The sequence below is a fragment of the Protomyctophum parallelum genome (assembly GCF_964188405.1).
Source record: "Protomyctophum parallelum genome assembly, chromosome: 18".
Classification (NCBI taxonomy): domain Eukaryota; kingdom Metazoa; phylum Chordata; class Actinopteri; order Myctophiformes; family Myctophidae; genus Protomyctophum; species Protomyctophum parallelum.
In genome coordinates, this window is record NC_139716.1 from 15159229 (window position 1) to 15180797 (window position 21569).

Consider the following 21569-nt stretch of genomic DNA (forward strand, 5'->3'; position numbering starts at 1 on the left):
TAAATGAGCAGTGTGCATTTTACAGTGTACCGACACTTCTAATGCCCCTGCAACTATACACATCGTACTACGAAAAATACAAATACAAATCGTATCACTAATAAATGTAATAATAATATATTTTAGTATTAATGATACTATACAAATCGTATCACTAATAAATGTAATATTAATACATTTTAGTATTAATGATACTATACCAATCGTATCACTAATAAATTTAATAATAATATATTTGAGTATTAATGATACTATACAAATCGTATCACTAATAAATGTAATATTAATACATTTTAGTATTAATGATACTATACAAATCGTATCACTAATAAATGTAATAATAATATATTTGAGTATTAATGATACTATACAAATCGTATCACTAATAAATGTAATAATAATATATTTTAGTATTAATGATAATACAAATTGTAGCCTACTACTACATTTTAGTATTAAAGGAGAATTTCGGACTAGAAGGCTTTCTTACCTGTATTTGTAGTTACGTCCCCACCAAAGAGGTCCAGGTGTTATTTTGTGCAAAAATGCATTATTGGCTATTTCCCCTATATAGCCATCAATGGGGCGCTGGGTTTTAGTGCTAATTTGCTTATTTCCATCGCTCAAAGATATCATTTTTTTTGTATATATTCTCTCTTCATAATGTAAATACTATCCCAAGCTGCACACTTTACTACTTATTTAGATGGAAATAAGTGAATTAGCACAAAAACCCAACCCCCATTGAGGGCTTATATTAGGGGAAATAGCCAATAATGCACTTTTGAACAAAATAACACCTGGACCTCTTTGGTGGGGACGTAACAACTACAAATAAAGGTAAGAAAGCCTTCTAGTCTGAAGTTAAGTTAACATTTTCAGCAAGCAAGTTTCAAACTGCACAGGAGTACTGTATATGTATGTGTACATATGTGACCAAATTTGACTGAGGGACTGCCATTGGATTTCTTTGAATTTTCGGGAATCATAGCTTCAAATTGACATATTGGTTGTTCAGTTTGAACCACCAGAAAACAGAAAACAGCGAGTTGAGAAAACAGGCTTGAAAAGGTTCACTTCTGTGGACTCTAACATTACACCTATAGCTACATGTTTAAGCATTTATTTCAGCTCCGAACTTATTTCAGACATGCTCTATGTAAAGAGTCTGCCTGTGCTATTAACTAATAATACAAAAAAATGTTTTCTCCTCTGGTGAAAAGCTGGAATTTGTGCGATGGCAGACTCTCATTCAATTATGGTCACATACAGTATGTATGTATAATATATTAATATTAATAACATAACAGCCCTGTTCTGGTGTTCAGTAGAACAGAATCATGGCCTAGCGGAGAGTACAGTTAAACATATTAATATGGTGGCGTTAACAGAGATCAAAGTCCTCTATAGCCATTAAGAACGGATATAAAAGTGTGTGACTGAGCGTCTGTGTGTGTGTGTGTGTGTGTGTGCGTGCGTGCGTGCGTGCGTGCGTGCGTGCGTGCGTGCGTGCGTGCGTGTGTGTGTGTGTGTGTGTGTGCGTGCGTGTGTGTGTGTGTGTTTCTGATGATACTATCTTGAATGCTGCAGAGAACAGGAGAGAGCAAAGTGTCTCAGATTAGTGGTTCCCAAACGTTTTCATGTCAGGGACCCCCAAAATGAGGACCCCCTATTTGAAAAAACATCCCAGGGACCCCCATAACATAAGAGAAGATTTCAACCATTTTAATTTCAAGGACCCCCTGGTCTGACCTGAATTTGGCTACGGCCCCTGCATTTCTATCTCTGGGACCCCACTAGCTCCGTTTGGAACCTCTATATCTACGCTGCTGCGCTTTAGCTCCGAGACGTGGTTTCCGTGAAAAGCTCTCCCTGCTCTGGTAGAAATGGAGTCTAGCTGGGTAGAGCCCGTCCACAAGTAGTATTTCTTTCAAAAAGTAAAGGTATCGATAAATGGTAAATGGTGCTTTTACAGGTGCTTTACATAGATTGTGCATTACATTCACCCATTTACACACACATTCATACACCGATGGCGGCGGAAACCATGCAAGCCCCCAACCTGCACATCAGGAGCAATTAGGGGTTCAGAGTCTTGCTCAAGGACACTTCGATACTAACTCTGGGGGAGCCCGGTTTCGAACAGGGAACCTTTCGGTTTCCATCCGGTCACTCTACCCCCTGAGCCACTGCCGCCGATAGGTCGATACAGTTGAAAAACGTAACATAGGCCCCTAACATTTTAACCGAGGCATCAAACAATGCATGCCAACCGGGGTTGACTGGACTACATTTTTATTTAAGCCTGATTTAAGCGGTAGAAAAGGTAGAACAACGTATACGTTGCTCCAGGCGTCAATGGGTTCTCTTTTAGGACTCACGCTGAGCTGGATGGATCAGAGGAGACCTCCCTTTCTCCTGACATCGGTCTCGTACACAGCCAGGAAAACAGTAGAGGTACCACTAAGCTCATGAGTCATGATGTAATTGTTGTGGTGTTCCTTCTGTACGAACCGAACTGTGTTAGTAGCTTATGTTTCTTCTTACTATTACTAAACACGTCTCTGCTAACGTTTCACATCAACCAGCTGGTACACATGTTTTCCGACATTCCTACACATCATTGTTATGACGCCTAAAAATAAAAGATAAAGGTTTACATTCTTAAAGGTAAAAACCTTTTTACCCTCCAAAACGAGGAAGGCCTTTTTATGCTATAAGTACAGTCTGTGGTATGTGGTTTACAAACCACTTATTTCCGCTGGCATGTGGTGATCATGTGACCGCCCTAACGAAGTCACCAAGTCAACAGTTGACACAATGACTACAACATGGACAAGAGGTCTGGACAGTTAGTTCAGTACACTGTGTAGACCGAACACTGTTAGTACAACACAGGGCTGGACTGGGACAAAAAATCATCGGCCCAGTCATTTTCGCGTGAATTTGGCCCAGACCAACACCACCACAACCAGCGTGCAGATAGCAGAAACTCTACCGCCCGCTCCGTCGAGGCACAAACAAACAAACAAGCCCCTAATACCACCACTTTTACAGAAAAACATAAATGATACATAATGAGATTGGGATTGAGATGTTTTTATCCCGCAGTCAAACTGTTAAACCCATTTTAGGCGGCACCCCTTTTGGTGTTAGCATTATGTTATGCTTTAGCTATTGAAAAATAGCAGATCTACAAGCTCATAGCACGACACCGAGTGGCGTGCTACGAGCTTGTAGGTCTGCTATTTATTTATTTTATCGAAAAACGACTGACATAGAAACATAGCTTTTTCAGAAAACTGTCATTTTCAAACAGACATTTTTAGAATCTGATCTCAGGTCAAAATGGCTTAAAGAGCACTGATTGGACGGTGTGTATAAGTGTTTAGTGTTCTGAACACCGATTGGACGGTGTGTTTGGTGTTCTGAGCACTGATACCTTGTAGGCCTTCCTCTTGTCCCCGATGCTCTCCGCCTCCTCGTGCTCCTTGGCGCCCTGCGTCAGGTTGGTGTAGTTGGCCAGGCGGTTGAGCAACGACGACACCTTGGGGCGAGTGTCCATCTCCTCCTGCAGGGAGAGAGAGAGAGAGAGAGAGAGAGAGAGAGAGAGAGAGAGAGAGACTTTTTATTTATTTATTTTTTACATATTTTTTTAAACCTAATTCCTAGTAGTACAAAGTAGTAGTAAGGTTGAAATCTCTTTTTTGGAAGTAGAAATTAATCCGGGTCTTAGAGGGATAATGGCTGATTTTAAACTTACACAGATTTAGATTTGACCCTTTCCTAACATTTGAGTAGTTTTTATTTCTGGACGAAATTGTCAGTATATTTAGTCTTAGTTTTAGTCATCGTAGCTTAGTTTTCATTTAGTTTTCCTCAGTGAAAAAAGGGAGTCGGACATTTTTTTGTCATAGTTTTAGTCGACGGAATCAACACTGGTGGTCAGTGCAGGCCTTCGGCACACTGCTGGGAATCAGTGATCAATGGATTTATTGTTTGATTAATTTACAGTGAACTCTGTATTACCTCAAATAAGGCCAGGTTTCTGTCATAGAAGTCATCATCGTCCACCCCGTGGGAGTTGTTGATGTACACACTGGACATTTTGGAGTTCCCATCGCCTGGAGGGACAGAGAGAGAGAGAGAGAGAGACAGAGAGAGAAAGAGAGAGATAGGTAGAGAGAGAGAGAGAGAGAGAGAGAGAGAGAGAGAGAGGCAGAGACAGAGACAGATATAAGGCAATTTGTTATTTATGTGCTTCTCTCTCACAGATGGTAAGTGACAGTCCCAGGAGAGGAGAGGAGAGGAGAGGAGAGGAGAGGAGAGGAGAGGAGAGGAGAGGACCTTTCAAAACAACATTACACAGTGCTGTAGTGTACAGTGGACAATCAAACAAACAAAAGGCTTACGAAATGAATAGGAGTTCTTAAAACCGTCGACAGACTGCATTTCTTTTTTTAATCGCAAAGAGCAAGGCGTTCCACAATGTGGGAGCAACGAGATGGAAACAAGATGTCTCCCTGGGCGCTGCAGTTCATTGGAGTCTCCAGTGAAGGCAGGAAGTCAAGCAGGAAGAGCTGAAGGCATTTTCTGAAGGCACGCTGCGTCGCTGCCCAGGTGAAGTCACTCAAGCGACTCCTCCATGTCTCTCGCTGTCACTCAAGTGACTACTGGCCAATCACAGCGCGTCCTTTCCGGAACTTCTGTTACGCACGAGGAAGCTACGCGTCTACCTTTTTACATCTATGGGAGCAACCACTGCAAAGGCCCCGGTCACCTGGTGGAGACAACTACACATACCGCCTTCGGCCTGGTGGAGACAACTAAACATACTCTCTCCCCATGCCTTCAGCCTGGTGGAGACAACTAAACATACTCTCTCCCCATGCCTTCGGCCTGGTGGAGACATTAAAACATACTCTCTCCCCATGCCTTCGGCCTGGTGGAGACAACTAAACATACTCTCTCCCAATGCCTTCGGCCTGGTGGAGACAACTAAACATACTCTCTCCCCATGCCTTCGGCCTGGTGGAGACAACTAAACATACTCTCTCCCCATGCCTTCGGCCTGGTGGAGACAATAAAACATACTCTCTCCCCATGCCTTCGGCCTGGTGGAGACAACTAAACATACTCTCTCCCAATGCCTTCGGCCTGGTGGAGACAACTAAACATACTCTCTCCCATGCCTTCGGCCTGGTGGAGACAATAAAACATACTCTCTCCCCATGCCTTCGGCCTGGTGGAGACAATAAAACATACTCTCTCCCCATGCCTTCGGCCTGGTGGAGACAACTAAACATACTCTCTCCCCATGCCTTCGGCCTGGTGGAGACAACTAAACATACTCTCTCCCCATGCCTTCGGCCTGGTGGAGACAACTAAACATACTCTCTCCCCATGCCTTCGGCCTGGTGGAGACAACTAAACATACTCTCTCCCCATGCCTTCGGCCTGGTGGAGACAACTAAACATACTCTCTCCCCATGCCTTCGGCCCAACTATTAACCACATACCTACATACAAGTGTGAATGCCTAAGACAGACATTATATTGACTGTCGTGAACAAGTTCTGTGTCCATCAGTCGACTTTGAGGCTTAATCAGGATTTTGGCATGCAGGACTATAGACTGAGCTCTGTGCCTTTATGTTTCTACGTATGTAATTGTATTTTCTTTCCAGGTTTGTGTGTTATGTCAAATGTGTGTATATTTGTCGCATATACAAGACAGATTTCAGTGCAAACTGACAATAAAGTACTACATCATATCATAAGTGGGGTGAGTACAAATTAACCCATTTAGGCCGGACGTCAAAATTTGAAAAATGTCCTATGTTTCTGTATCAGTGGTGCTCAATATTTCATGTCAAGGACCCCAAAAAATGGCCACCGACCCCCATCTGAAAATATGTTATTCCAGGAACCACTCAGAAGCGTTAAAAACGTTGGAAGAATGTATATTCAAAGACTTGTGACGCATTTTCACGATCTTTCTAAAATAGCAGACCTATGAGCTTGTAGATCTGCTATTTTTCAATAGCTAAAGTATAACATAATGCTCCGAACACCAAAAGAGGTTCCCGCCCCAGAATGGGGTTAAATGCTGAACTCATCAAGATCCTGAGGAATGAAAACAGAGAGAGATTTACCACGACAGGAGGACTGCAAGTCTGCTTTATTTATATCAGTGTAAAAATCAGTTTCACCACAGACTGAGAAACATACACACACACACACACACACACACACACACACACGTACGTTGACCTCCGTGTCCCAGCTTGAGTCAGCATTGAGTGTCTTCATCACCAGAGCCTGAGTCAGCAAATATCACTTCCTCTACTCTGCTCTTTGGTACATGCACTCACACGCACTCTCTCTCACACACACACACACACACACACACCCAGACGCAAGCTAGCATACTTGACATTTTGCAGAAGCTAAAAGCACCACACTTGTCATTTTGATCTCACACACTAGCCGCTGACGTGGGATTTCACATTTCACATGCAACACACACACACACACACACACACACACACACACACACACACATAATGCAGTAGCGAGTCAGTAGCCACCCCCCCACCCCCCCCCAATCACCACACCCTACACAGATTCCATGTCTTTCAGATGTTTACATGTCTGTTGTTGTTTTAGACAAGGTTTTCAACCCCTTTCACATCAAGGTCCATTATTTATTTATTCAGCATTTAGACTGTCATACAATTTTGTCCACGATTCCATGCTGTATTGATGTTGGTATACCATTAGCCCATTCTGACCTGAGATCAGATTAAAAAAATGTCTTCTATGTCAGTCGCTCTTCGATTTTTCAAAAATAGCAGACCTACAAGCTCGTAGCGCGCCACTCGGTGGCGCGCTATGAGCTTGAAGATCTGCTATTTTTAAATAGCTAAAGCATAACATGATGCTAACACCAAAAGGGGTTCCCTCGCAGAATGGGTTAAGAGAGAGAACAGGCAAAACTTTGCCTGTTGTAAAAAATATATATATATATTTTACATGCTAGTATGATGCTAAATGTGTAGAGCTACACTTCCTAACCATCTGTCCACTGTACCAAGACATCAGAGACACATATACTTCCCACAGATTACAACCAGAGATTTTGAAAACATGACAAAAGAAACTCCCATATCTGCTGGTCCGAAGTACGACAAATAATATGTGCAGCAAGATTTGTGAGTTGCTGTGATAGGAGAAGGATATCAAATGGAACACAACCACCCTAAAGACTAATCATTGTGTGTATTCCTGCACTATACCTGCATCGAGTGATCTATTTGGTACATAGAAATTGATCTATTGAAGATTCTGACTCTCAAATGTACATCATTTTTGTTTTGATGTATGATTGTTGTATTGTGCTTTGGCAATGTAAACGTATGTGTTCTCATGTCAATAAAGCCCTGAATTGAATTGAAAAACAATTGTGTAGACTTCTTGTAAATTAAGTATTGCATATGTTTAACATGAAGCCAAATGGACCCGTATAGGGGTCCATTTGGTTTCATTTTACACTCTCAAGAGGTACAGATCTGTAGCCTATTCTCTAAGGGTCCATTTGGTTACAAACTTCTCATCCTTTAGCTGTGAGGGACCACCTGGAACCCCCACAAGGACCACCGGTTTGAAAGCCACTGTCTTAGATTATTGTTTAAATCATGATTGTGTGTGTGTGTGTGTGTGTGTGTGTGTGTGTGTGTGTGTGTGTGTGTGTGTGTGTGTGAGGGAACAGGACCCGAATGGAAACAAGACCGCAAGGTCTTTCTTCGTTGTAATCCTTATGGAAAAACAAACACCCCACCCCACTACCATCCCACACACACACAAACAGTCTTACCTCACGCACACAATCACGCACACACACACACACACACACACACACACACACACACACACACACACACACACACAAGCACACACAGTATGTGGCGCAACCAACCAGTTGATCAGGTCGGTCAGCAAACAGACACTGAGTGACTAGTTGTGTCTTTCTGGCCAGATATCGGGACAGACAGACAGGCTGTCTGCTACTCTCTCTCTCTCTCTCTCTCTCTCTCTCTCTCTCTCGTCTCTCAACCCAGACAACTCTTCTACAGTCTTCAACATGCGACAGCGAGTGTGTAACGAACGCGTCTCGATACGAGATGTTGTTGTCATCTGTTTCGTCAGCTCCTTTCACACACATAACTGTGTGCCACTGGAGGGTCCCGCCCAACATTCCCTGCCGACAGGTGCCGGGCCCAGCCCCGTGCAGTCAGTGACTGATATCAGCCTCCCTGCCCTGCCCTCCCTTCCTCCTTTCACCCCAACACGGGCCAGTCCAAAACTGTGGAATGCACTTCCCATTGCAGTCAGAACTCAACTGCAGCATCACTCCCAATCTTCCGCCGTAGTCTGAAAACCCACCTTTTCAGACTCCATCATGGCCCATAGCACTTACCTTAGATAGCCTTAGATAGCATTTCTGTAGACTTAGATAGCATTTGATACAGACTTATAGCATGTCATGTGGACAGCACTATAATTGCATTGTATGTAGTCATAGTACATATGTATAGCATAGTATAGTATATATGTATAGTTTATATGTATAGTTTCATTATATAGATATTCCACTGTTACTTTCTTAGCTTACGCATGTTTCATGATAAATGCTTTTATGTGATGTATTCCCATGCTTTTTTGTTCTTGCTTAATGTAAGTCGCTATGGATTAAGAGCGTCTGCTAAATGCCTAAATCCTCCTTCCACCCCAACACGGGCCAAATGTCTTCATGTAGTTAGTAGACGTTCCACCAAGCTGGGTTTCGAACCCACAACCTCAGCGGTGGTGGGCAGGCACTTCACCGCTGCGCCACCCGAGCTCTCTGATTTTTTACATTTAAACCCATTTCGACCGAGACCGATTCTACAAAATGTTCTTCTACATCCTGACAGTTTTCTGATAAAAAGCTATGTTTCTATGTCAGTCGTCCTTCGATTTTTCAAAAATAGCAGACCTACAAGCTCGTAGCGCGCCACTCTGTAGCACGCTATGAGCTTGTAGATCTGCTATTTTTCAATAGCTAAAGCATAACATAATGCTAACACCAAAAGCCCCAAATGGGTTTTAATGTTGAGTATGACAGTGGTTCCCAGAGCCAGGGGGTCTGCGAAATAATTCTGATTTTCTTTTTTTGCCAGTGAATTATATGGTTTATGTGTGATATGTGAGCTTACCATAACCACAGTAATCCTTAATCATATTCCATCATTCAAGGGCCTTTTGGATAGAAATGAAACAGACTCCATGCAGTCACTTTCAGTCAGAGCGCCGCAGAGTCTGAGTGTCTGGGACTGTTGACGCTTAATTGATGCATCAAGGAAGGCAATTATGTTCCTGCACTGTCAAATAGGTCAACATCTATTCTATTCTAAGATGTAGCATCTAAAATAGATGTTGTGAAAATGTGTTGTGACTTTGATTGAAAGGTTTTAAATACAAATAGCTCCAATGGCATCCAGGGCTGGACTGGGACAAGAATTCGGCCCGGTCATTTTCACGTGAATTTGGCCCAGACCGGCCAGCCCACCACAACCAGCGTGCAGATAGCAGAAACTCTACCGCCCGCTCCGTCGAGGCACACACAAACAAACAAGCCCCGGCCTAATACCACCACTTTTACAGAACAACATAAATGATACAAACCAACAGACAACTACACAACCCTTTGTAGAGGGTTTATGTGTCACTCACTGATACAGGTACAGTGACATGATCATGATGGCAGAATGGCACCATGCCTGGACCTTTCCTGGTGGCCTGCCTGTCCAGAAATCAATCATGGCAGCCCCCTACGGCCGTGGGCCACCGGGAATATGCCCGGTATGACCTGTGGCCAGACCAGCCCTGATGGCATCTAAATGTAAGGTTGCAAATATGCTTATCGGTGTTGCGAGGATGAGGGGGTATATACTATACCTGGAAAAACAATCTCCCCCACAAGGGGTCCCCAAGGAGAACCCCTGGACTATGACATGCACTCTCCACAGACGGTTACCACTGCACCAGTGTTGTTTTCGATTTTACTTTTAGTCATAGTCTTTGGACTGAAACTTCATTTAGTTGTAGTCACATTTTAGTCACCTGGAAATGTCTTAGTGTTAGTCAAGTTTTAGTCGACTAAATGTCATAAGATTTTAGTCGAATAAATCTACAGTTGATTTAGTCGACTAAAATGTGTTTTGACAGTCCTTGATGCCGTCGTAATGAGTGTTTTTACTTGTGTTCTTACTGAAAATAGCCGATCTACAAGCTCTACAAGATTGTAGATCAGCTATTTTCAGGATGCAACCAAGTGTAAAATGACTTATACTGGATCTCTTGTCCACTAGGTCCCTTCCTAACATTTTAGTCTAGTTTGTATTTCCGGACGAAATTGTCAGTACATTTAGCCTTTGTTTTAGTCATCGTAACTTAGTTTTCATTTCGTTTCCGTTTAGTTTTCCTCAGTAAAAAAAGGGAGTCGACGGGACATTTTTCGTCTTAGTTTTAGTCGACGAAAACAACACTGCACTGCACAAGGGCGGCTGTGGCTCAGGAGGTAGAGTAGGTCATCCAATGATCCGTGGGTCGGCGGTTCAAATCCCGGCTCCTCCTCCTGTCTACATGTCGAAGTGTCCTTGAGCAAGACACTGAACCCCAAATTGCACCCGATGTGCTGGTTGGTGCCTTGCATGGCTTCCGCCGCAATCGGTGTATGAATGTGTGTGTGAATGGGTGAATGTAATGCACAATCTATGTAAAGCGCCTTGGATAAAGGCGCTGTATAAATGCACCATTTTACACACAGACAGACTGCTTGCTGTCAGGGTCAGGTGAGGCTATGAGGAAGGCCTGGCGTTCCCAGCGTGTGCAGCAGACCGATACGATGGGCTCCATAAGTAAAAACTTCTGGGAATTATGGCTTGGTTTTCACTGGAATGCGCTAGTAGTTTAACAGTGGATGCTAGTCGGACACACCTGTTCCCTCTCCCACTGCCTCTCACTGTGACTCAGCTGTCTGTCTAGGACTCACACTCCACCGCGCACAGGAGGACACAGCTGCACACCGCTCGCTCTGTGTGTGTGTGTGTGTGTGTGTGTGTGTGTGTGTGTGTGTGTGCCTGCGTGCGTGCGTGTGCACGTATGTGTGTGTGTGTGCATCAGAGCATTCACTGGAGTGGAACGCTGGACTCTGGAGTCAAATGTATGTGTGTGTGAGGACGCAGGTTTGTGTGTGTGTGTGCGTGCGTGCGTGCACCTGCCTGCATGCGTGTGTGTGTGAGGAGTGAGGACGCATGTGTTTGTGTGAGCCTGTCAAATTCACTCGCTGCTTATCTGACACAAGGAGGCTTCACCAACATAATGGCCTCTGAACGAGTCTGACCTTTTCTGAAAATAACACTCCTCCTCCTCCTGTCTCGTGCTTTTTGCCCTCCTTTCCACACAACGGGTGCATCTAACGTTGTTCCAACAACACTGAGGAGTTGACTGTAGGGCCAGGGTCTCTAAGGCTGTAGGGCCAGGGTCTCTAAGGCTGTAGGGCCAGGGTCTCTAGACTGTAGGGCCAGGGTCTCTAAGGCTGTAGGGCCAGGGCCTCTAAGGCTGTAGGGCCAGGGTCTCTAAGGCTGTAGGGCCAGGGTCTCTAGACTGTAGGGCCAGGGTCTCTAAGGCTGTAGGGCCAGGGTCTCTAGACTGTAGGGTCAGGGTCTCTAAGGCTGTAGGGCCAGGGTCTCTAGACTGTAGGGTCAGGGTCTCTAAGGCTGTACGGCCAGGGTCTCTGGGCCGTAGGGAGTCTCCACACTCCTACACAGACACGTGTCTACGGGGAGTTCAAAGACCCATTCATTCATTGTCCAGTTGAGGTGACCTCCGAAAAATTACAACATGACGTCACTGAGCCGCGGTGGTCACCACCGCTCACACAAACACATCTCTGTGTTTTTACTAAAACTACAACATGATGTCACTGAGCCGCGGTGGTCACCACCGCTCACACAAACACATCTCTGTGTTTTTACTAAAACTACAACATGACGTCACTGAGCCGCGGTGGTCACCACCGCTCACACAAACACATCTGTGTTTTTATTAAAACTACAACATGACGTCACTGAGCCGCGGTGGTCACCGCTCACACAAACACATCTAAAACTACAACATGATGTCACTGAGCCGCGGTGGTCACCCACCCAATCTGAATTCATTCCCAAGCATTCGTTTTGCACAAAAAAACACTCCTTGAGCTAAATTCGGCCATATCCAGCCCAAATGTGCATTTCGTGCAAAACTAATGCTTGGAATGGATTCAGAATCATGAAAACCCCCTATAGTTTGACACCTCACATGGTCATTTTTAGAACAAGTTGCCTTATATTGGTTGTTGATGGTACCCCAACTTTCAGCAGCGGTCAAACCTTCCCCTATAGGGTGGTTGAATAGAAACCAATGTGGGATGTGTTAGTATAGACACCTTTACAAAACACACTGGTGAAGAAATGTCTCGGTAAGAAATGTATTCACAGATTTGACATTATTCTGACAATTTTCCTTAACTACATAGGAGGTAGCCTGGGCACCATTTCATTTATTGTATATGATCCTGTCGGGAGCGGATGATATTGTTACGTCATGTTGTAGTATTGTTTTGTAGTCGACAGGCGGCGGCAACTTCCCTTTTCCCTCAAACCGATTTTTCCCAATAAAAGCTACAGGCTATGGTTTGAGGGAAAAGGAAGTTGCCGCCTGTTGTTCCTGCCTGTCGACTATACAAAACAATACTACAACATGACGTAACGATATCATCCTGATGACTACAAAACAATACTACAACATGACGTAACGATATCATCCTGATGACTACAAAACAATACTACAACATGACGTAACGATATCGTCCGCTCCCGACAGGATCATACGGACTTTTGAAACAGAGGCCAGGCTTTCCTCCGAGGTGGTGGAAAGCCTGGTGAGGCGAGGTTACATAGGAGGAATCCCACTCAATTTTTTTAGCAACAAAAGGCAGAGAGATTGTCCTCTCTCTGCAGTGTGGAAGTGTTTAGATTAGAGATGTGGTGTGCACGCCTTTTCTGTTTGTATGCACTCCCCTCTGTGCAAATAATCCTGGCATGATTCGTAGTCCAATCAAAACCCGAATAGGATTACCCCCAGGGATGGGATGACTTCTATTTATGGAAGCTTATTACCCAACCGGCATTAGGTATCCTAACTGCTATGCAATTACTTAACTGGATCAGCTCAACTAATGCTGTTATATCTCTGCCAGGCCATTGTTGAGCCCCCGTGAGTGAGTGAGTCAGCACGCTGATTTTAACATCCCATATACTGAGGGAGCCATTCTGCCTGGGTGGTGATTTTAACATCCCATATACTGAGGGAGCCATTCTGCCTGGGTGGTGATTTGGCCAGTTGTGGGCGGGTTCACTGCAGGGGGGGTATGTGTGTGTGTGTCTCGTGTGTGTGTGTGTGTGTGTGTGTGTGTGTGTGTGTGTGTGTGTGTGTGTGTCGCAGTGATTGACAGGCTGTGACTTAAGAGGGACACAGGTGTTAGGTCTTACGAAACGTTCATTCGTGGAGACGTGTGGAGAATATTCTTGGTTTCCAGTGTATCTCTCAGCCAGATAAAGAGAGAAGGAGTGCATAAATGCATAAATAGTCCTATAACACATTGTTAATTGTTAATTATTAACATCATTGAGGTATGCCTGGAGACAACGTGACGCGCGTGTGGAACTGTGGATACATATCGACTATCAAACGGGCGACAGGAGGAGGTAGACAGAGTCAGAGCCATCTAATATTAGAGTTACGACATTGAGGGGGCAGAAACCGAGCGCTGTTCGTGCAGCCTGAACTGAGCCAAGCTGGAGTTGGAAATACATGGTTTTCAACGAGGGCGGCGCAAACAAGAGCTATTTTAACCCATTCTGACCTGAGATCAGATTCATACGAGGTTTCCGCCGGAAACACACTGGTCTGATGAACCCATTCTGACCTGAGATCAGATTCTAAAAATGTCAGTCGCTCTTCGATTTAAAAAAAATAGCAGACCTACAAGCTCGTATCGCGCCACTCGGTGGCGCGATATGAGCTTGTAGATCTGCTATTTTTAAATAGCTAAAGCATAACATGACGCTGACACCAAAATGGGTGCCCGGTCAGAATGGGTTAAGCATGCGTGCAACACATGTGCAACTGTTTTAAAGTATTGTACAGTAACAACTGAAGTCACTTTAATGTTTATGTTGTACTATTACTACAAAACCTTGAGTGTAATGCAGGGGTGGGAAACTTATATAATATCTATATATAAATACGACATCGTGATACATTTTGATATGGCGGAAAATATATCATGATATAATATGTTGCCGTATCGCCCACCTACACATTATTTGATGACTTTTCATCGTGCCCCTAAAAGTATGTGTGTGCTACTAGATATTTCAATTTAGGAGCACGCACGTGCTACTTGGAAAAATGCTATTATATTTCCACACTCACTCCAGAGGGCCACTATATTTCCACACTCACTCCAGAGGGCCAATATAGTTCCACACTCACTCCAGAGGTCCACTATATTAGTATAGTTCCACACTCGCTCCAGAGGGCCACTATAGTTCCACACTCACTCCAGAGGGCCACTATACTTCCACACTCACTCCAGAGGGCCACTATATTTCCACACTCACTCCAGAGGGCCACTATATTTCCACACTCACTCCAGAGGGCCACTATATATTTCCACACGAGTCCAGAGGCCAGGGCCACTATAGTTCCACACTCGCTCCAGAGGGCCACTATATATTTCCACACTCACTCCAGAGGGCCACTATATATTTCCACATGAGTCCAGAAGGCCACTATAGTTCCACACTCACTCCAGAGGGCCACTATATATTTCCACACTCGCCCAGAGGGTCACTATATATTTCCACACTCACTCCAGAGGGCCACTATATATTTCCACACTCACTCTAGAGGGCCACTATAGTTCCGCTCGCTCCAGAGGGCCACTATATTTCCACACTCACTCCAGTCCAGAGGGCCACTATATGTTTCCACATGAGTCCAGAGGGCCACTATAGTTCCACACTCACTCCAGAGGGCCACTATATATTTCCACACTCACTCCAGAGGGCCACTATATATTTCCACATGAGTCCAGAGGGCCACTATAGTTCCACACTCACTCCAGAGGGCCACTATATATTTCCACACTCACTCCAGAGGGCCACTATATATTTCCACACTCACTCCAGAGGGCCACTATAGTTCCACACTCGCTCCAGAGGGCCACTATAGTTTCACACTCGCTCCAGAGGGCCACTATAGTTCCACACTCGCTCCAGAGGGCCACTATAGTTCCACACTCACTCCAGAGGGACACTATATTTCCACACACACTCCAGAGGGCCACTATAGTTCCACACTCACTCCAGAGGGCCACTATATTTCCACACTCACTCCAGAGGGCCACTATATATTTCCACACTCGCTCCAGAGGGCCACTGTAGTTCCACACTCGCTCCAGAGGGCCACTGTAGTTCCACACTCACTCCAGAGGGCCACTGTAGTTCCACACTCACTCCAGAGGGCCACTATAGTTCCACACTCACTCCAGAGGGTCACTATAGTTTCACACTCACTCCAGAGGGTCACTATAGTTCCACATTGCATTATACTGTCGGGCAGAAACCTTTCATCTCCGTATTTTAACTTTTTTCATCAATTAATTCCCTACTTCGTCATTCTATGTCACACAAACATAGAAGATCTACAAGCTCAAATGTTGCGTGAATGCTATAGAAACCGTGTGAGTCAAAATGTCTCCCTTGGGGAATGTTGTATTCACTCAAGTATGGATATTTGGCCTGATCCGATGTCACACGTATTAAAGCTGGCGTGAGCATACGCCCGTGGGAACCTATTGTAACTCCCAAATCCACGTGAGCACATGTGGGTGGGTTAAGTAAGACCGAGCAAACAGACAACCCATAACTGTCTTACATGCACTCAGCAATTCATGTATGTGCACGTTTTACAGGTGGAGCGTGTGTGTGTGTCTTTGTGTTCATGTATGCAACGGACAACAAAGGAAAATAAGCTTTTGAGCTTTTAGCATGCATTAATGTATAATCCGTTATCATCCTTTCACCACATGTCATGAACCCTAGCGACCTTCTTTCGACGGCGAACGTTCTGTGAAGATAGCTGATCTACAAGCCCACACAACATAAACCTCTCACAACAACAGAACAGAGCACTGCTCTGAAGGAAGTCGAGGACTTCAAGTACCTGATGGTGGTCTCATGGGTCAACTCAACTCAACGGAGCAAGATCTTAACCCATTCTGACCTGAGATCAGATTCTAAAAATCTTTGAAAATGACAGTTTTCTGAAAAAGCTATGTTTCTATGTCAGTCGATCTTCGATAAAAATAAAAAAAATAGCAGACCTACAAGCTCGTAGCGCGCCACTCTACGAGCTTGTAGATCTGCTATTTTTCAATAGCTAAAGCATAGCATAATTCTAACACCAAAATGGGTTCCCACGGAGGGCCCTGAACGGCATGGCCAGCGTAATGGACCTCCAACCTCCCCGACAAATCAAACTCAGCTTCTTCTTTTTTTTAATTAAAATTTTATCCCATGATTTTGTAACCCTTTTTTCACCCCTGTGTCAATCATCTAATGTGATCCTGGGCTCTACACACCCTCCACCAACCTAGTCCCCATATATGGGGGACAAGGGGAGAGCAACGGACTTGAACTCATGCTTCCTTCATGCCTGAGTGTCCAAGTTGCTCCTTTACAACTGACAGGGGGGAGTTTCCCTGGTTGGACGTAGCGCGTGGAAGGAACACGTTATTACGACCAGTTCCTTTCCCCTCCATCAGGCGCCCCGGCTGGCCAGGGGGAGGCAGTTTAGAGACCAGGATTACTGCATGTTTTTTGTGAGGGTACCTACCCTAGGGGACACGGGGAGAACATGCAAACTCCACACAGAAAGGCCCTTTCGCCAACCCCGCCTTCGGGTATGGGCACTGATGACGCGGAGGAGGAAACACGACGCCAGCGCCCACTCAGCTTCTTCTACACAACGGTAGAGTCTGTTCTCCTACACGGCAGTGAATGCTGGACCCTGAAGCCACCCCTACAGAAGCCTCTAGACGGGGTGCTATACACCAGAATGCAGTACTTAACATCAGCAAGAAGAAGTACACACGTTACCAACACGAATCTGTATGATGGGATGCCAAGGGGTGAGCCAGGAAATAGCAGCCAGCAGAATGAGACTATAGCAGGACACTGCCAAAGACACCTGCAAGAGCTGCCAGCCAGCAAACTAGTGCTGTGGGAACCAACATATGGCCATCGATCAAGAGGACGTCCCTCATTAACAGACGTGGATGTACTCAAGAACCATGCAGGAGGAAGCACCAACGAGCTGGCCGGATGTGGAAATTAGACTGCGTGTGGAAATGGGAAGATGGAGCCACATACCACCTGAACAGCGGGTTTTTTGCCAATGTGAGACTGGTATACAAAACGAACAGCACATATACTGGTGTGTCCTCCAAGATATCAGAGTGAAATATGGACATGAGGGTCCACTAACCTCACGCAAGTTATCAGAGTGAAATATGGACATGACGGTCCTCTAACCTCACACAAGATATCAGAGTGAAATATGGACATGAGGGTATTGATTTGTGGGCACTAACAGAGAGACTTTGCACTTGTGGAGCAATAGAAAGCTCCTGTTGTAAAGGGATGCTGTATTGTGTGTATTGTATATTTTTAATGTATTGTATACCTTTTAAAGTTTTTGATTCATGGGTTTTTGATTATCGTTTGGACCCAATGTTTTATACATTTGTGTCAATAAAGTAACTAACTAAGTAACTATGGAGAACCGGGCGACTGGAGGCGACGATGCAGGGCTCGTCTGAGAACGACCTAGAGAGAGACAGCGCGTCACGCTGCAACGTGTTGTAAGCTTGTACAGTATATGGGCTGTTTTTGCATAAGAGAGTTGGTTTAGGGAAAGGGGAAGAAAAGGATGGGACCAAATATTAAGCCCTGGGGAACCCCCGGCCGTATAGTATAGTCAGTGTGTTAAGTGGTTGTACCTGAACACTAATGTAATCGTATTCGATTATCAAATGAACTCAATTAATCAAGCAATCAATCAATCAGGGTGCCGCTGGCCTAGCGGTCACGGCTCCAGGCTCTAATGCAGTCTGTCAGTCAACGAGAATTCTCGGAAAACCCAGACGTTTTATTTCCTGGATAGTCAACGAGTCACGAGGCCTGAATCTCCAGCCTGACCACCTCTCTCTCTCTCTCTCTCTCTCTCTCTCTCTCTCTCTCTCCCTGTTTCCGGTCTCTCTCTACCGTGTATCACCAATAAAGGCAGAAAAGATATATCGAAATATGTGCTCCGTCACCCATGCCACCATACATGGCCGTCAGTCCGTCACGCCTCGTGTGACGCGTCGCGCATCGCCGCCGTCTTCAAATATGAAGATCACGACACTGACCTCAACAAACCCTGGATAGACACACATGGAGAAGACACAGGCCCGAATATTAAGGCCCGGCCACACGGGCGTGGATGGAGAGGACGTCCCACACCGTACTAAAGAAAGATGCTGCTGCAGAAAGCACAGACGAGCTGGCCGGATGTACGGAGAACCCAGATGACTGGAGACGCCGATGATGGAGGGCTCGTCTTATGACATTCTGGGCTGTATTTTGCGTGTCTTAAGTACCAGGTCTTATTCCCTATAACTTGAGTAAACTAAAGACCTGGAGGCGTGATCAATGCATCTTTGGCCACTCAGAATAGCCAAAGAGCATTGATCACGCCTCCAGGTCTTTAGTTTACTCAAGTTATAGGGAATAAGACCTGGTACTTAAGACACGCAAAATACAGCCCTTAGTCGACTAAAACTAGACTAAACACTAAAACATTCCGGGTGACAAAAACAATGACTAAATTAAAATCACAATTTGCTGCCAAAAACAACACAGCAATCAATCAATCAATCAACACACACATATATTGATCCAGGTGTGACGTACCTTGCTCCGTGCCGTCGGCCCCGCCCCCACCGGCGGAGCCCTCGCTCAGCGGCTCGCTGCGGTTGACGCTGTCCCGCGAGCCGAAGCGCACGCGGTTCCCCGAGCCGCGCAGGCTGATGTCGGGCGACGAGGGGAGGTCCTCCGCCTTGGTGGGCGTCACCGTGAAGCGCACCGACGCCATGGCGGCCCGCGTGGGGTCCGGCCCGCTCACCCACTCACTGGGAGGAGGGGGTGGTGTGTGTGGAGGGGAGGGAGGGAGGGAGGGGAGATGGGAGGGGGAGGGAGGGGGCGCCGCTGCTACTAGGCTACGCTGTACTGGGCAGACTCCCCGGTGGTGGTGGCGGCGGTGAGATGGTAGCCACTACGACGACTGGAAACTTCCTCCTTGTAGACGTCGTCAACGTAGTTCCCCATCGAGCCGAACGGGTGGCGTGCTGCCTCTGGCTGGCATGTGGCTGAAAACCGATCTCTCTCTCTCTCTGTCTGTGTGTGTGCTTGCGTGTGTGTGTGTGTGTGTGTCACACACACACTTGTACTGTTAGTTATGTGTCAATGTTCCTATCCTGGAACGTGCTCCAAAGCGTGGCGTTTCTGTTTTATTTTAACTGGAATGCCTGAAGTTCAAAGAGCGTCCTCTCCTCTCCTCTCCTCTCCTCTCCTCTCCTCTCCTCTCATCAATGTGTGTAGTGTAGCAGTGACGTTCACGAGGGACCCGTTGACGTTAAAAATAAATTAACAAACAGTGACGTCTTGTATGCTGATGTGATTACGAAGAACGCAACAATTTCTCAGTGTGTGTGTACTACTGCTAGCGACTCTGAATCTGTCCTCATGCGTGTGCGTGAACTGCCCTGAACCTGAATGGTCCACTAGTATTAATCCCAATCAGGCCCTGATAAAATCAATTTTATAATTTGGTTAAGTAGTTACGGCTACTTATTTCTTTCTGTGCTTGACGTTGTGTTGTGTTGTGTTGTGTTCTTCTCTCTCTCTCTCTCTCTCTCTCTCTGTTAAATGTTGATACAGATTTACGCGACTGAGGCTGGTTCGTTAGTGGTTCGTTAGTGGTCTTGTTGTCAGGCCCCTGTTCTCTCTGTCCCCCTTTCTCTTCTTCTTCTTCTTCTTCTTCGCTTGAACAGGCCAGAGGAGGAGGAGGAGGAGGAGTGGCGTCTCTGGGTGGCGATAAATAAAACCAGTATCTTCTTCTGCCGTGACGACGACCCGGTCAGTCGTGTGTGAGGATGATGTGAGGATAACGACGGGAGTTCAGTGAGTGTAAGGAGGTCAGGAGGGGGGCAGGGGGGGGGGGGGGGAGGGGGGAGGGGAGGGGCAGATAGAAGGAACAAAGAGAAAACAGGATTCAGATTTTTCGAATGTAACAATGTTCATGTAGTGCTTTTTGACCAGCTTTTTTTGAGCAGATTTTTTTCTTTCTACATGATTTTGTTTAATACTTTTCATTAGAAATGCAGCAATGTTGAAAACGGATTTCTTTATTTACTTTGTTTCCTTTATATAATGAGATTACTGAAATCTCAAAAAGGTGGGCATAATAATAAGCTTCATGCTTCAGCCCTTTCCTTTTCGGTCAACTGTATCATCATGTCAAACCCTGTTCCTTGCATGTAATAATGTTGGATAAACCATGACCGAGACAAATAAACTATGTATCTATGTTGATCTCATATTATGTTTGTTTAGATGACTAAGTGCTTTGGCATAGTTTACAATTTAGGCATTTAGCAGACGCTCTTGATCCAGAGCGACTTACATTTAAGCAAAAACAATGTCATACATATATAAAAAGTAGTTATCGTGAATCATTTATAAACTAAGAACGTAACAGTGGAGTATCTATGTCAACTATAAATACTATACTATATTATATATTATACAATATACATGTGTACTATAAAGTGCTATGACTACATAAAGTGCAATTCTAGTGCTGTCTACGTAACGAGCTATAAGTCTGTCTAAAATACTATCTAAGTCGACATAAAATGCTATCTAAGGGGCTAGGCTAGGGCAAGTGCTACGGGCCATGGTGGAGTCTGAAGAGGTGGGTTTTCATAACCCCAGTGTGTGCGTACGGCAATAGGTCACAATGCCTGTATGGAAAAAAAATTAAAGGGAGCATCATCTGCAATTTTAGTCCAGTTTTTATTCGTTGACGAAATTGCCAATACATTTAGTCTTAGTTTAGCTCAGTTCTCATTTAGTTTCCGACCGCCGGTGATAAAAGAAAAGGTAGTCGACGAACATTCTTCGTCACAGTATGTTATAGTCTACGAAATAAACTCTGTTAAACGTTACAGTCATTTTATAATCTATGGATAATAGCTGACTGTAAACCAATAACCTGGGGGGGGGTCATGGAAAAGTCAACTGACCGGAGAGG

At 45.1% G+C, this 21569-nt stretch overlaps 1 protein-coding gene across 1 annotated transcript in view; it reads right to left on the reverse strand.

Moving 5' to 3' along the window:
* slc12a6 (solute carrier family 12 member 6) overlaps positions 1–19744 on the reverse strand; it is a 54060-nt gene extending 34316 nt beyond the window's left edge. The window contains exons 1-3 of the mRNA XM_083788742.1: positions 19169–19744; positions 4030–4124; positions 3443–3571 (exon numbers count right to left, since the gene is read on the reverse strand). Of these exons, the coding sequence (XP_083644868.1) occupies positions 3443–3571; positions 4030–4124; positions 19169–19349 (405 nt within the window). The 5' untranslated portion in view covers positions 19350–19744. The remainder of the gene's footprint in view (positions 1–3442; positions 3572–4029; positions 4125–19168) is intronic.
* Positions 19745–21569: the final 1825 nt, after the last annotated feature.